Source organism: Capricornis sumatraensis, chromosome 20 (assembly GCF_032405125.1).
Source record: "Capricornis sumatraensis isolate serow.1 chromosome 20, serow.2, whole genome shotgun sequence".
NCBI classification, from domain to species: Eukaryota; Metazoa; Chordata; class Mammalia; order Artiodactyla; family Bovidae; genus Capricornis; species Capricornis sumatraensis.
In genome coordinates, this window is record NC_091088.1 from 61485314 (window position 1) to 61500831 (window position 15518).

General features: G+C 55.5%; 1 protein-coding gene across 1 annotated transcript; it reads left to right on the forward strand.

The window, feature by feature from the left end:
- Window positions 1–8086: 8086 nt before the first annotated feature.
- PTOV1 (PTOV1 extended AT-hook containing adaptor protein) lies at window positions 8087–15418 on the forward strand. The gene is made up of 13 exons (XM_068992612.1): window positions 8087–8257; window positions 10703–10840; window positions 10964–11046; window positions 11116–11173; window positions 11259–11366; window positions 12501–12656; window positions 12985–13071; window positions 13159–13232; window positions 13320–13377; window positions 13517–13621; window positions 14757–14954; window positions 15037–15107; window positions 15299–15418. The coding sequence occupies exons 1-12, from the start codon at window positions 8087–8089 to the stop codon at window positions 15046–15048; spliced, it is 1248 nt and encodes a 415-aa protein (XP_068848713.1). The 3' UTR covers window positions 15049–15107; window positions 15299–15418.
- Window positions 15419–15518: the final 100 nt, after the last annotated feature.

Sequence of the window (15518 nt, forward strand, 5' to 3'; positions counted from 1 at the left end):
CCATGCATTCACCAGCGTTCAGTAAAGATTCCATTTGATTATATTTCTGGCCGTCGACTTTTCTTATACCTGGCGAGTTCACTCATTTATGTGGCCCACCTGGCTCCTGCAGGCATTTGAGTTTACGATCCCTGCCCTAGAGTCTTCTAGAACTGTGGAAGCGAATACTCCCATCGGGGGAGGGAGGGAGGCTGGGCTTCAGCATCAAGCGCAAGCTCCCTCGGCAACTCTGATGCAGACAAGAAGTCGAAGGAGGGAAAGCGGACGAGGTCTCCCAGGCGGCGTGTGTCGCAGGGGTTCTCGAAAGTTCAGATGGCTCCAGGGGCCAGGCAGGTGATGGAAATGGGTGACATGGACGGGTGTAAGATGACAGGGATTGATGGGGACTGTGGCGAACTTGGGGAGTGCTTGCCCCACCTCATGGCATTCAAATTAAAACCAAAAAAACAAAAAACAAAAAAACACTGTGAGGACCAAACAAAATCCGCTGGTGAGTCTCGAGGCCGCCGGGCTGCCATTTTGCGACCTCTGGAAGAAGAAGACGCGAGGACAAGGCCAGAGGCCAGAGGAGGACCCACATGTGAGGGCTGGGGAGGGGCCGGGAGACAGGAGGAGCAGGCAGGTGTGTTCTGGAAGACAAGCGTTTTCAAGGAGAGAGTGATCGACTTGTGTCCAAAGCCATCAAAAGGGAGGGCTAGCAGGACACAGGCCATGCTGTTCCCACCAGGGTGGACATTGCCCCGTGGACAAACACAGACACTCCTCAAGTCCTGCTGGGACAAATTGATCAAACAAACCAGTGGCTGTTCCCAGTCACTGGAGGCCCCTGACCTCAGCACCCAGTTAGGTGAACTGAAGGGACTATTCCCGTGTCATCACCCCATACCGTACCCCAGATGAGAAGGAAGCCCAGAGAGAGGAGATCTACCCACACAGCACTCACCTCCACATTTCACAGCCCAAGTGTAGACAACAGCCTCTCAGAGCCAGCCAACACCAAGACAGCAGGTCTTTCCGGAAAGTTTTTCTCTGAGCATGAGGTATTGTTAAAGCTGCTGCAGTGTAGATGTAGCCCAGGCCTTAAACATCAGGGTTGAGACTGCAGCTTCTGTACCAATGGGCTGTGTGGCTTTAGGCAGGTCCCCATGCCTCTCTGAATCTCTGACCCCAGGTGGCTAGAAGTGATTTCTGCAGGATTCAGCCTTTGAAGGAGAGCTGCCGTTAGCCACGGTTGCCATCACTGTTCAAAATATGCTCCTAGAGGGCAGAACGGGGTCTAAAAATGCATGCTGCTTGTCAGAACCACCAGGGCATCCATGACGGCTGTAATTCGGGTGAGTGACTGGTTAGAAACATTTCATTTCTGACCAGTTTGGTTTTGGGGCCAGGCATGTAGGGCTGGAAGCAAGACTGGGGAACTGATGAGAAACTGATGAGAACTCTTCCACAGGAACAGATCTGGCAAAAGTGGTAGAACATTAAAAAAAATAACAAAAACTAGATCACTGACTCGTTCATGGTTAGATACCTGTCTTGGGTGAGAGACTGCCCACCTCCTACTTCTATGAAGAAAGTTTATGAGAAAAATGACACTCTCTAAAAAACATATTTGTCTAAAGGTACATAAAACTCACTAATATTTTCCCATCAGTTTGGGCTTTTAAGAAAATTGACCTTAAAATTCTATTGAGTTACATAAGAATCTAGTTTCATAAAGATGAAAAAAACCACTGAAGTGTAGAACAGTGAAGTATTCCTCGAAGGCAGGTTTATGGGTTTGGTGTTTGGGTTTATATGCTTATGGTTGTAGACACACATTGATGGTTCCTTAAATGTTTTGTGTAAACGAGGTCAGTTTCTGTATGTTCTTTATCTTGTCTCCGCCTCCCCACCCCGCTTGAATCATGGCCATTCCTCCACATCATTCACTACAAGTAACTCTGTGTCCTGTTGGTAAATGGTTGCTTCCCCTGGTCCATTAAGTGGACACATTCCAATCCCACAGACCATCCAGTCTGCATAAACTGACTGTTGATGTAACCATTCCAGGGCTTAAAACAATAGCATTTACTGTCTCACAGTTTGTCTGGATCAGGAATCCAGGCCCAGCTTGGCTAGTGCCTCTTGCTCAAGGTCTCTCGAGGTGGCAGTCAAGCTGGGGCTGCAGTCTCATCTGAAGGCTCCACTGGGGGAGGGCCCACTTCCAAGCTCGTTCACATGCCTGGGGGTAGGATGTTGTTTTTTGCCTTCGCCTGGACACAGCGCCGCAGCTCCTTGCTTGCTCTTGGCTGGAGGTCTCACTCGGTCCCTCACCTTGCAGTCCTTTTCACAGGACGCCCAAGGTGGGAGCCACAGTTTTTTTCTGTAATCCAGTAGTGGAAGTTAGAGCCTTATCACTTTTGCTGTATTGCGTTCATTAGAACAGTTGCTAGGTCGAGCCCACAGTGAGGCTGAGAGGACAATAAAAGGATTATAATACTAGGAGGTGGGGGTCACGGGGGCTGTCTTTGAGGCTCTTTGCCACATTCTTCGCGGCAGCTGGGTAGCTGTATAGTTTTCTACTATTATAAAAAATGCCTCAGAGAATCAGCATGAACTTGTATCTCTTCCCCTTCATTTGTATAGGCATTCCTTTCTTTTTTTTTTTTTTTGGCCACACCCTGGGGCATGCAGGATCTTAATTCTCTGACCAGGGATCAACCTTGTGCCCCCTGCAGTGGAAGCGAGCTGTGTTAATCACTGGACAGCCAGGGAGTTCCTGTTCAGGGATTCCCGTGTGATATATTTCCAAGTGGAGAATTTCCAAAATGAGGTGTATGCCAATTCTATTTTTATTCACTTCACTTATAAGAAATGCAACTTATTTTTTGCATAATAAAGCCTCCCGTGGTTCACACTTTTAGAGGCCTCCAAATCAACCCAATGCACGGTCTCTCCCAAGCCCTCTCTGGAGACGAGCAACCGATTTCTTGTGTGTTCTTTGGCAATCTGGACTAGCAGGTAGAAGCAACAGAAACATATTCATTTTCTGGCTCTTCTAGCCAGTGGCAGCTTGCTTTATATTTTTATAAGCAGCTTTATGGAGGTATGATTGAGTTTGGATATGAGCATACACTTGGGAAAGAATCACGACAAGGTAGCAGGCACTCGTCCCCTCCAGGAGTTTTCTGTGTCCCTTCAGTTTTCTCTGTGTTACGTGTATGTGTGGTAAGGACCCTTCAACAGATCTGCCCTCTTAAATTACAGTGCATGGTAGAGTGTCAGTAATCACAGGTGCTTTGTTCTACAGAAGGTCTCTAGAACTTACTCTGCCTTATTCTGTAGATTACTTTTTTTATCTGACAATGTATCTTGCAGGTTATACCAGGACAAAAAACCTTCTATCCTTTTTTTAAAAAATAAGTCTTTATTGAATTTGTTACAGTATCGCTTCTGTTTTATGTTTTGAGCTTTTGGCTGCAAGGTATGTGGGATCTTAATAACTCCTGGGTCAGGGATCAAACCCACACCTGCTGTGTTGGAAGCATGGAGTCTTAACCTCTGGACCACCAGGGAAGTCTCTCATCCATTTGTATGGCTGCATAGTACTCCCCTGAGGAATGTCATCATTTTCTCAGTCGGTCTCTTATTGGCTATGTAGAATGTTTCTGGTCTTTTGGGGTGCCCATTTTATTTTTATTTTTTAGTGGGGTACCCATTTTAAACTGTGACCAAACTGCCAAAGTGACCCCTCCAAAAAATAATGTGGCATGTCAGTGATAGTACCAACTCATTTCTTGCCAGTTCATCAGTACGAATGACACTGCATCGGAAGAGGCTGGGCAGGACACAGCTGTTTTGAGGCACCTTGCTTCTGAAGGCAAGGAGAAAGCCCTCTGGGCTTGGAGATGGGCGAGGTCTGGGTTTTTCCAATGTGGGAGTGTTCGGAACAGCGCATGTTGGGGGGCAGCTGGTGGCTGTTGGTTTCCCTATCAGAATGAGATGATAAGGTTGTCACCCTTATGGCCTAGTGTGTAAGGGTTCAGTGAACTCAGGCAGGAAGTGCTTAGCAGTGTCTAAGACATTTATTATTATTATTGCTTTTTTAAGGATGATTTTTTTTTTTAATTTTATATTTTTGGATGCACCACACACAGCATGCAGGATGTTAGTTCCCCAACCAGGGGTTGAACCTACGCCCCCTGCAGTGTAAGCACAGAGTCTTAACCACATCAGGGAAGTTTCTCCAAGAATGATATATTTTTAAATTAAGTTTTACAGGCAGGCACCAGCTCTGACAACCAGTCAGCCTCCCAGTTCTCATTCTGTGTCACGTGCTTGTATAAACTGCATCCATAAACCATAAAAAGTAATTTATCATTTCCAATTCTTTTAAAAAAGTGACAGGAGAACCTAAAGATACTTATTAAGCAAACTGAAGGCTGGACCTTCCAAGGTTTTTATGAGCTTTTCCGTTTAATCATTTACAGTTACTTTGCTTGCAACTAATCTGGCAGCAGTTTTTTAAGGCAACTCACTTTTATTCTTTCCAATGCAGGCAACACGCTTTGCATACAAACAACTCACTTTTAATATTTGATTCATTTGATAGGGTGAAGTTATTAACTGAGGCTTAACTGGAATAAACAAGTTTGGTAACAGACAAGCTACTCCTCAGGAAGTATACAGATAGGAGCAGAATTGCTTAGTCATAATAGTAGCCAGCTAGGCTGGGCAGATTTTACAGATACGATGAACCATGTCTTACAAATTGGCAAATTGGGTAAGCTAGATGGTTTCAGAGAGCTGTACTGTAGTAATTACAGTAGTTACTAATAGAATTTCACCCTGTGTTTTAATTTCTCATTCTGAAATGTTGCCATTTTGCTCATGCTGGAGTGGATCCTGGCACACCTTTCTCCATGCTTATACAAAATCCTAGGAATTCATACCAACACATTGTCCTGATGGGATCTGAAGTATGAGAAGGCATCAACTAGGTGGAGAACAGAAAGAGCACAGAAGAGATCAGTCTAGAGATAGCAGCAGGGGTCCCACCATGTGGGGCCTTAGAGGAAGAGTTTGTAATTAATTCTAAGGGCACTTGGAAGCCATTGGAGTATTTTTTAAAAAAACATTTTCTTTTCTATTTTTATTTATTTCTGGCTGCACTGAGTCTTCATTGCTTTGTGCGGGCTTTCTTTAGTTTTGGCTGCAGTGAGTCTTCATTGCTTTGTGCGGGCTTTCTTTAGTTGCAGAGAGCTGGGGGCTACTCTTCGTTGCAGCTCACAGGCTTCTCACTGCGGTGGCCTCTCGATGCAGAACACAGGCTCTAGGTGTGGGCTTCCGTTGTTGCAGCACGAAGGCTCAGTAGTTGCGATGCACAGGCTCAGTTGTTCTGCGGCATTGTGAAATCTTCCCCGAACAGGGATCAAACCTGTGTCCCCTGCACTGGCAGGAGGACTCTCATCCACTGTGCCACCAAGTAAGTCTCATTGGCGTCTTTTGATGAGTGGAATGAAAGTCAAGGTGGCAAGAGTTAGAAGGCTATTACCCATGCAAGAGATCACAATGGCTTGTACTAAGAATAGTGAGAACTGAGGATTTAGGGAGATGAAGGAAGAGGAGGGGACTTCTGTCCCTACGATTCGCCTTCCTACTACCAGTAGTGGGGTCTCCTGACACAGTCAGGCCTCTGGAGGTAATTGTTGATATCTAGCTGGCTGTCTGGGTCCAGAGAGTAGTGATTCCCTATTTGGCCTCAATCCAGGTCAGATTTGGGGCTCAGGTTGGGGCTCCAATATGACCTTACCTGGGGCTTCTCCTCCCATCTGATTGCTCCTCATAGATCTGAACTCTAAAGGGATGGAGTGTCCCAGTCTCTGTACACACACACCTCCTCATGATGTCATTCATTCTCATGAAACACTGAAGGCTCTCAAAGTTGTATCTCTAGACCTCCCCCCATTTACACTGTTTAGTCAACATTGCAAATGTACCTCTTAGAAACAGAAATAGATTAAGGAGGAGAAGGGGACTTCCGCCCCTACGATTCTCCTTCCTACTGCCAGCAGTGGGGTCTCCTGACAGTCAGGCCTCTGGAGGTAACTGTTGATATCTAGCTGGCAGTCTGGGTCCAGAGAGTAGCGATTCCCTATTTGGCCCCAATCCAGGTCAGATTTGGAGTTCCATCTCCACCCACCCCACCCTGCTCCTCCCATAGTCATTTCCCTTTCACGAAATGACACCTCTGTACAAGCAAAACTCTTGAAATCACTTCACCCTCTCACTTTCACTCCCCGCACAAGTCCTTTGGGCTTCAGCTTGAAAATAAATTGTGAAAGTGTGTACTTCCACTGTGGCCACACTCCCTGTGATCTAAGCCACCTGTGACTCTCAGCTAGCTTATTGCCATAGTCTCCTATCTGCCCTCCTGCTCCACTAGCCCTTACCTCATATTCAACACAGCAGCTGGAGGGATCTTTAAAAAGAGATGTTACTATTTCAAAAGTTTGCATATGGTTAGAATTGCAAATAGTCTACAAGAACAAACTGAGTCTCCTTTCCATGTCTTTGACTTTCCCATCTGCTGTCTTCTGAGAGGTGACTCTGGATCCGGCTTCTTCTGTAGACTTGTAGAGACACTGTGGGCATGACTCTGCATTTATGAATGATTTGTTTAAAATGTAAATGAGACTTTGTCCCTTCCTTGATAAAAGCCTTTTGATGGTTCCCCAGCAAAGTGAGACTAAAATCCAAATTCCATCGCGAGGCTATAGGACCCTGCTTGTGGCACCTGGCCACTCTCTGCTTCCTCAGCTCCCCTTCACCCTCACTCTGCTCCAGTCGTGCTGCACCGCGCCGCCACCCCCCCACCCCCACCCCCACCCCCACCCAGCCCCTTGCTTTCCTTCCATTCTCAGGATTTGCGCCCTGGCTGGTCCCTCATCTTAGCACACTCTTGCAGCCTATGTGGACTTGCAGGCTGCCTAAAGACCACTTTCCTGAGTTCTCACGGTCATCATCCCATTTGCTCTATTTGTAATATATCACAGAATGCGATTATTTATTTTCTCTAGTGGGGCTGGTCTCTTTGGTTACCACAATTGATGCCCAGCACAGAACTGGAAATGGCACTAATAATGATTTTAAAAGGAGAAAAACTATCATTTAGGTCGTCACTGTGCCAAATACCGATCTAATAGTTTATCAACTCATTTCTCATAGCCATTTTAGGGTTAGCTAGTATCCACATTTAAGAAACAAGGAAACTGAAGGAAGAAATGTTATACACAACTACTAGCATGTGAATACGCAGTCCTTTAATCGGAGAGTGAATGAACGAATCAATGAATGGCACTGAGAGTCGAGTGGCAAGGAGAAGTAGAAGGAGGCGGGCGGAGCCTAGGTCGCGGGAGCCAATGGGTACATAGCCATGGGACCGCCCGCTCCGCCCAAGCCGCGCGGAGGCCGCTGGGAGTTGTGGTCCCTCGCCCGCCTGGCCACGTCACTGCCTTGAAACCCTAAGTCCTCTCCTGAGTTTCTGGAACGACCCGTATTTCCGAACCTCTAGGTCGGTTCCCTTGCCTCCAGGCCTATTATTCCTTCCTCCCTCTCTTTCTGACGCGTCCCGACGAAGTCTCCCGGTTCCGCCGCCCGCCCGGCATGCCCCCCCAGGCCCGGAACCAGCTTGGTATCACCCTCTACGTTCATTCCCCGCCCCGTCTCCCTTCGGTGTGGCCTCCCAGCCCCGCCCCCTGAGGTTTCTTTCGCGTCCTCTCAGCCCCTCCCTTTCCTGCGCGTGCGGCCCATGGCCCCGTCCAATTGCCGAGTTCCCCGCCCCACACACCCTTTCCCTGCCCCCCCCGGCCCTGTTTGGTACGCCCCGGCCACGCCCCCTCGCGGACGCGGTTGGTACGCGCCGCGCTCCCCTGCTCGCCGCAGTGGTTCGGCCGCGGCGACCCCTCTCCGGAGGCGCGTCCCCTGCGCTTGGTACAGCCCGGCCCGTCTCCCCCGGAGCCGCGCGCCCGCGCCCCTCAGTCGGCGCAGCCTGCAGCCCCCCGTGCGGCCCGTGGCAGCCCCCCAGCCCGCTCGGCTCGCGCCCGCCATGGTCCGTCCGCGCCGCGCCCCGCACCGCTCCGGCGCTGGGGGCCCCCTCGGGGGTCGAGGCCGCCCCCTGCGGCCCTTCACGGCGCGCGCCGCCCGCTCGCGCTCCTGGCCGGCCAGCCCTCGGGGCCCGCAGCCGCCGCGGATCCGGGCTCGCTCGGCCCCTCCCATGGTGAGCCCCCCGCCCTTTTTCCAGAGCTTTCCACGGCCCCGCCCCCGCCGGCCCCTCCCCCGGGCTGGCGTCTTTGTCCCCGGCTCCCACCCCCTCGGGGGTTTCTCCGGTGACCCTAAGGGTGGTCCCGCCTGGGACCCGCTTCCCCCGTGAAACCCCCTGGGTGGTACGCGCCGGGCTCTCCCCTTTGTTTCGCGTTCGGGATGGGGTGGCGGGGGTGGGGTACGGGGGCGGCAAGGGCTCAAATTACTGCTGACTCCGCGGCCTGACTTGAACGCTGGGTGGGGGGCGGGCGGACGGTCGGCGTGTACTGTTGTTTTTCCAATTGGAAAGTTGCTCTCCGCGCTGAGAAGCTGGAGATGGGGGAGGGGCGGGGGGCGACGGCGAGGGGCCCCGAGTCTCGCACTCGGGCGCCCAGGTGTTGCCCCCGGGGGCGTTCAGCAGGGCGCCCGTGGCGTGTGTGCCCGGGTTCGTTTGCGCGCTTGCCCAGGTGCGGGATGTCCCCACTGATCGCGGCAAGCCCAGATCTTAAGCATAAACATAGCTTCGCAGGGACGCTAAGTTAGACACGCTTACCCAGACCCACAACCTGTACATACTTCTCAAAAATCTTCCTAAGGTTTTTGGGGCGGTAAATTCACACATCGCAACGTTTAAAAACATGTACAGCTAAACCGTGACACGCTTGCTCAGATGCGCCGTTTACCCTAACCTGGGGCTAATTAATAAATACCCTGCCTCATCTTTGTACGTGGCGGGGACCTGTGGCAGCTGCACACCAGCCTTAAGCAGGTTTTCTTGATGTTAGAGTCAGATGCCCGGACTCTGAACACCTCTCTGCTCTTAAACATTACCCTTCACTCCATTGCTTCCCAGTTTCTTAGCGTTCATGGCCTCTTGTTCACAAGCGTCTCCTGGGTCCTTAAACGTCCGTCTTAAGGCTTTCATCTTTTTTCCAAGTACTAAATAGGCTTCCTGTGCAGTGACTAGCAAAACACATGTGGGAGGCACGGCCAGGTTTTGCAGACATGCCTGTCCAGATGTGCGATTTCCTTTTAGGATTGCATTTAGGTCTAGTCCTTAAAGGTGACCCTCCACCTTGATGCTCATCCTGCATTCGGTGAGACCTGGGCTGAAGCTGCTCTGATCTTCACCCCCTAGATTAAAACGTGGTTAGTCTGATGACAAGAAATACGGCAGGTGTCCCTGGTGCTCGCGTTACCTGGGTCCTTAAGTGCGTTTGTCTGGATGCCAAAGGCTTCTACAGTTGTGTGATCTAACTAGTTTCTTGGATGGTGCGGGCTCTGGCTGTGGTGCCTGTGCAGTCTATCTCCATCTCAGGAACACACACCACCATGTTCTTAGAGCGGGAAGCTCTCTGCCTTTCTTCCTGATGTCACTGGATTGTCTGAATCCCGGAACCACCTGCATACATGGAGAACACGCTTGCTCAGATTTCTTTGCCTTTTAAGCTCTTGCGAAATAGTTTTTCCTGCCTCATATTCTGGGGCAGAAGACACCTGTGTGCTTTATAGGAAATTTGGAAAAAATAGTAGTAAGATGAAAAGTAATAACCACTTTATTTTTTCTGGCTGCCTGGAGGCACCTACTAGAGAGGTTTCCGAGAGTTTCCTGCTGCCCTGCAGTCCAAAACTCTCCCTTGTTCTGAGATGCTCTTGGTATGTGTGTTTAAAGGTAACTGGACAGTGCCCCAGAGCAGGATGTGTCCTGCTTGGCTTTCTTCTGCCAGCATTCTGGTGTTTTGCAGACGCTCTCAAGTCACTGTGTTTGGGAGACCCTCCGTTTGTTGTATGGCTCCCGGTTCCCAGAGAGTTCTGTTCTCTGTGCTTCCGCTCGCTTCCTCCCGCCTCCCTAGGGTCAGCCTGAAGTGGCTGCAGCCTGGGCTGCGTGAGGGAGGGCTGGAGCCCGCCTGGCGGGAGCTGAGGAGAGCCTGGATTCTGTCTCTAGGGCCAGGGGAACCGTGGAAAAGAGTTCTGTGCTTGGGCGAGATGGGGCAAGCTGGTGTGCCAGCCACATAGAGCCCAATCTGGCTGTGCATTGTGGGGTGTTCTGAGGCGGCTCTGGAGCCCCAGAGAACTGCTTCTGAGTCGCGTCTCAATAGAGGGACCCAAAATTGATGATCCTGGGAGGATGAGTGGGGCGCATCTCTTGAAGGGGAGGGCATGGCAGGCCAGGGCAGAGCCTGGCCCGAGCAAAGGCTGGAGGGGAAGCAGCTGGTCGCTTTCAGGGACCAGCGTTGAGAGGACAGGCGGGCCGGGCAGAAAAGGACGTGAGGGCCACCCAGTCCGAGTCTCAGCTCTGGAAGGAAGGGTTTGGAGACTGCCCGGGGCGATTTGCCACAGGGGGCCTGGGTTCTGGAGGTTGGGGTGTCCCTTCTGAGGTGGGTCGGAGGCAGCTCCTCAGTCACTTCTCCCTCTCCCACAGCAAGGTGCTCGGGTCTTCGGGGCCTTGGGCCCCATCGGACCCTCCTCGCCCGGACTCGCCCTCGGGGGCCTGGCCGTCGGTGAGCACCGGCTCAGCAACAAGCTGCTGGCCTGGAGCGGCGTCCTGGAGTGGCAGGAGGTGAGTGCCCGCGGCCAGCACCCTGGGAGTCTGCGGGGTGGGGGCTGATTCAGGGGTCCCGCAGGTGGGCAGCCAGCCTGCACAGCTGGGCCGTGTCCAGAGACCCCTCTGCCCCCACCACAGAAGCGCAGACCCTACTCGGACTCCACCGCGAAGCTGAAGCGGGCCCTTCCCTGCCAGGCCTACGTGAACCAGGGGGAGAACCTGTGAGTACGGGCAGGGTGCTAGGGTGGGCGGCGGAGGGGGTGCACCCCCCTGACCCTCTCCTCCTGCAGGGAGACTGACCAGTGGCCGCAGAAGCTGATCATGCAACTGATCCCACAGCAGCTGCTGGTGAGACCCCACCCTCGCCCACCCGCCCACCCCAGCCACGAGCACCTGCCCAGCCCTGACCCTGCTGCCCCCATGTCGCCCCCAGACCACCCTGGGCCCCCTGTTCCGCAACTCCCAGCTGGCGCAGTTCCACTTCACCAACAGAGACTGTGACTCCCTCAAGGGGCTCTGCCGGGTCATGGGCAACGGCTTCGTGAGTGGGCAGGGGTAATGGGGGCGGGCGGGGACAGAGGCCCTGGGAACACCGTGGTGACCAAGTAAAGTGGTAGGCAGAGCTCTGCTGGGACAATGAGGCGGGTGGCAGAGTCCTGGGAGACCTCCGGGGACATCCCCCGTCCCTGTGAACTGGGGTCTCACTGCTTAGAGGGGACAGCAGAGGAACCCAGCCCTCCACCAGGCCAGGCCGGGGCAGGCATGGAACATAGGAGCAAAGGGAAGGGCCTGGGCCCACCCTCCCGGGGAGCCAGGAGCTTGTTGGGGCCGCAGCCCCTGGCAGGGACCTGGAAGTGGGGGTGACGGGAAAGAGCTGGAGCAGGGAATGGTCCTCACCTGCAGTCCCCTGCGGGGAGCCAGGGCGTTTCTGTAAAACCGAGGCAGTGGTCTGAGAGTAGTGAGTGCTCAGTAAACTCGAGCTGGTGAGGTTGTTAAGAGTCAGGGTTCAGACACAGCTGGTGTGGGCATGTTTCCAGCAGCTGCCTAAGGGAAGCTGCCTGGAGGGCTCCGCTCTGAGGTCTCTCCAGTCCTTGGTCCCCTTTGGGACAGCCTGCCTCCCAGCTACGGTCTTCAGGGGGTGCTGTGTGGCCCTCCCCTTCTTCTTGGGATTGTGACAAGTGTGGGGTCTCTCTTCTGCCTGGTCACCCCTGTGTTCAGCACTGTTCGCTGAGAGCGCCTGCTCCACCCCGGTGGGGACAGGGACACCTGTGAGGCTCAGGTTCTCCTGTAGTCCAACCCAGGAGGCAGTAGCTTCTCATACAACAGGCGTTGTGTGCACTGTTGTTATCCCATTGTACAGATGGGGTAACTAAGGTGCAGAGGTGACTTGCCTTGGGTCAAAGCTAGGAGGACGCAGAGCTGGGTCTGCTCACAGGCTCTGGTCTGGTGTCTCCCCCAGGTGTGGTGGCCTCCGTCCACTGGGCCCAGGCTCCAGGGACAGGGCCAGCCTGGGGTGGGGGGGTGGGGCAGGGGAGACGGAGCCCTCTCAGGACCCTCACCCCCCCCACGTGGGGCCCGTCCTGACCCCAGCTTCACCGTGGGGGCGACACCGAGGTGCGGGTCTCAGGCCGCAGCGGCCCTGGGTTTCTGCCCCTTGATGTCCCCCCTCCTGCAGGCGGGCTGCATGCTCTTCCCGCACATCTCCCCGTGCGAGGTGCGCGTGCTCATGCTGCTGTACTCGTCCAAGAAGAAGATCTTCATGGGCCTCATCCCCTACGACCAGAGCGGCTTCGTCAACGCCATCCGGCAGGTCATCACCACCCGGAAACAGGTGTGCCCCGCGGCTGCCGCTCGCCCTGCAGGGCCCGTCGGGAGCTGGATGGGCTCGCTGGCACAGCAGTCTGGCGGGCGGGGTGTGCACGCGCCACGGCTCCCACCTCACCAGCGGTTCACAGTGTCCCCTTCACCTGAAAGTGTCCCAGCTGAGGGCATGGGGGCAGCGGGGCTGGGCCAGCGCTGGGGAGTCTCCAGGCCTGTGGGCAGCCTGGAAACACAAGCCCGGAAGGGGTCCAAGGCGGGACTGGGCCCTGGGGCAGCCTCTAGGTTCCCAGGCTCCTCTGGGGACCCTGGGGCACCAGCCCACCTGTCTCCTCCCACAGGCAGTGGGACCTGGCGGCGTGGCGGGCCCCGTCCAGATTGTCAACAACAAGTTCCTGGCGTGGAGCGGAGTCATGGAGTGGCAGGAGGTGAGGCCAAGGGGACCTTGGGACCAGTGCTTTGTCGCTGACCCAGGGCGCCTCGCATTCCTGACCTGACCCTTTTCCCCGCAAAAGCCCAGGCCTGAGCCCCACAGCCGGTCTAAGCGGTGGCTGCCCTCGCACATCTACGTGAACCAAGGGGAGATCCTGTGAGTGGCGGGCAGGGGGCGGGGCTGGCAGGCAGGGGCGGGGCTGGCGAGAGCCCCGCCTCCTGACCCGTGGGCGCGTCCCCGCAGGAGGACCGAGCAGTGGCCGCGGAAACTGTACATGCAGCTCATCCCGCAGCAGCTCCTGGTGAGCGGGGAGGGGCGCTGCCTGTTACGCACGTGGAGGAGCGTGGGGTGCTGCAGGCTTGGCTTCGAGGGAGTCACAGCTGGGGCGAGGTGGGGGGTCGCCGGGTGGGGCCTCATGGAGCTGCCCCCGGGCCCTGCAGACCACGCTGGTGCCGCTCTTCCGGAACTCCCGCCTGGTGCAGTTCCACTTCACCAAGGACCTGGAGACGCTGAAGAGCCTGTGCCGGATCATGGACAACGGCTTTGTGAGTGGGGCGGGGCCCGCGCCGGGCTGACGACCCCAGATAGAGCGGCTTGGGGCGCAGGAACCGAAACGAGGCAGAGGGGAGGTTCCTCCAGAACCAGCCATGGGGAAGCATGCAGTGCTGTGTGCCTGGACCTCACTTGTCCTGACCCCAGTTCACAGATGGGGAAACTGAGGCTCAGAGGCCGTGCCCGCATGTGCTGGGCCTCTGGCTCCTCCTCCGCTGTCGGGGTTACCCCTGCTCCCAGGCTCTTAGCTGACCTGTGTCCTCTCTCTTCTCTGCGACGGGGTCTGTCTGCCTCCAGCCCGCGCTCTTAAACCCCCGGTGCTCATCTGCTGCGTGTCTCGATTAAGTGAGGGCGTCAGGCTCCTGGGCTCCTGAAGCCACAGCTGTCCCTGTCCGCTTTTGGGTGTTTGCTCTACCGGGTCCGGCTGTCCCCAGCTCAGCATTTCTTTCTAAATCAGCTGAAGGCGTCATAGTTGTGCCTTCGTGCTTTTGAGGGGCTGGTTGTGTATGCCTTTTGTGATGAAAAAGAGTTGAAGAGCTCAGAGTTCCCTCAGGGAGGCCTTCCTGTGAGCCCCCGCAGGCTCTTGGCCCCGGTGGGTGCTGGGAGTGCCTTCCCCTGGCCCTGTCACCAGTGACCCCTTGTGCTGGCACATAGCCAACGGCGGCACAGCCCCTTCTGGGACCCAGTGGGGCCTCAAGCTCTCAGCCTGGGAGACAGGGACAGTGACCCCCAGGCCTACAGAGGGCGAGGATCCTGTGAGATGGGTCGGGAGGCGCTTGGTGCCTGTGGGTGTTGTGATGCTGAGCCACGGGGTGCGTCGCCTGCCCAGCCTCCCTGCTCTTGGCTGCCTCTAGGGTTTCCCCCGTGTCCTAGTGTGGGGAGGCTTGTGTGCGGTGCTGTCTGTCACGGCTGTGGCTGGTCCTGGGCACTCGCCCGGCCGGCGTGGGGGGGTCACAGGATCACCAGAGCGTGCTGGGAGGACACTTGGGCAGGTGCTTCTTTCTCGGGTCCCCTCGTGGGAGTGGTGACAGGCCTGGGGACGGCCTGGAACGCTCTGTCCTCTGGACGCGGGCTCTCGAGGGGAGGAGTGAGCTGAGGGCCAGCTGTGACCGCGCTCTGCACTGCCAGGCTGGCTGCGTGCACTTCTCCTACAAGGCCTCCTGTGAGGTGCGCGTGCTCATGCTCCTGTACTCCTCGGAGAAGAAGATCTTCATCGGCCTCATCCCTCACGACCAGAGCAACTTCGTCAATGGCATCCGGCGCGTCATCGCCAACCAGCAGCAGGTGCTGCAGCGGAACCTGGAGCAGGAGCAGCAGCAGCGAGGGGTGAGGGCCCCCCTCGCCACGCCCCTTCTCCCCTCCCCGCCTCGGCCCGAGGCTGACTCCTCCCTGCTGTCCTTCCCCACAGATGGGGGGGTAGTGGGCCCCCCCGGGGCCGGGCCTCTCCAGGAGTCACAGATGAGGCCCCTGCGAAGACTGGTGAGTGGCAGCCGGCCTAGGGCAGGAGGGCCCCGTGGACACGCCTGCGGTTGGGAGGTGGTGTGACCCTGGCCTCCAGGAGACCAGAGAGGGAGAGGCCTGCCTGCCCCCGCTGAGCCCCTGGGAGGCTTCTGGCCTGGGGCGGGGTGCGGGGGCCGCCCACCCAGTCCCTCTCTGCCCCCTCCCCGCAGGTCAGATGCTTCTGAGCAGGGGCCTCTGGGGACTGCGCCCGCCCAGCGAGATGGAGGACCACGTCCTGAGATGTCTCCGAGGACAGCCCCCACCCTGTACGTTTCCCCAATAAAGTCTTTTAAAAGCCCTCCGGCCACTTGGCTCTGTTCAGACTCCCGGCTCTGGAGAGGCTGGGCCCCTCTCACCTGAGCTGGGAGAGGGTGCCACCGTGCACAGAGC

What these genes read in the sequence shown, in the direction of transcription:
- PTOV1 (XM_068992612.1), top strand. Translation starts at nt 8,087, where the DNA reads ATGGTCCGTCCGCGCCGCGCCCCGCACCGCTCCGGCGCTGGGGGCCCC. An exon ending in GCGTCCTGGAGTGGCAGGAG is followed by an intron (nt 10,841 to 10,963) that starts GTGAGTGCCCGC and finishes CCCCCACCACAG; the next exon opens with AAGCGCAGACCCTACTCGGA. An exon ending in GGGTCATGGGCAACGGCTTC is followed by an intron (nt 11,367 to 12,500) that starts GTGAGTGGGCAG and finishes CCCCTCCTGCAG; the next exon opens with GCGGGCTGCATGCTCTTCCC.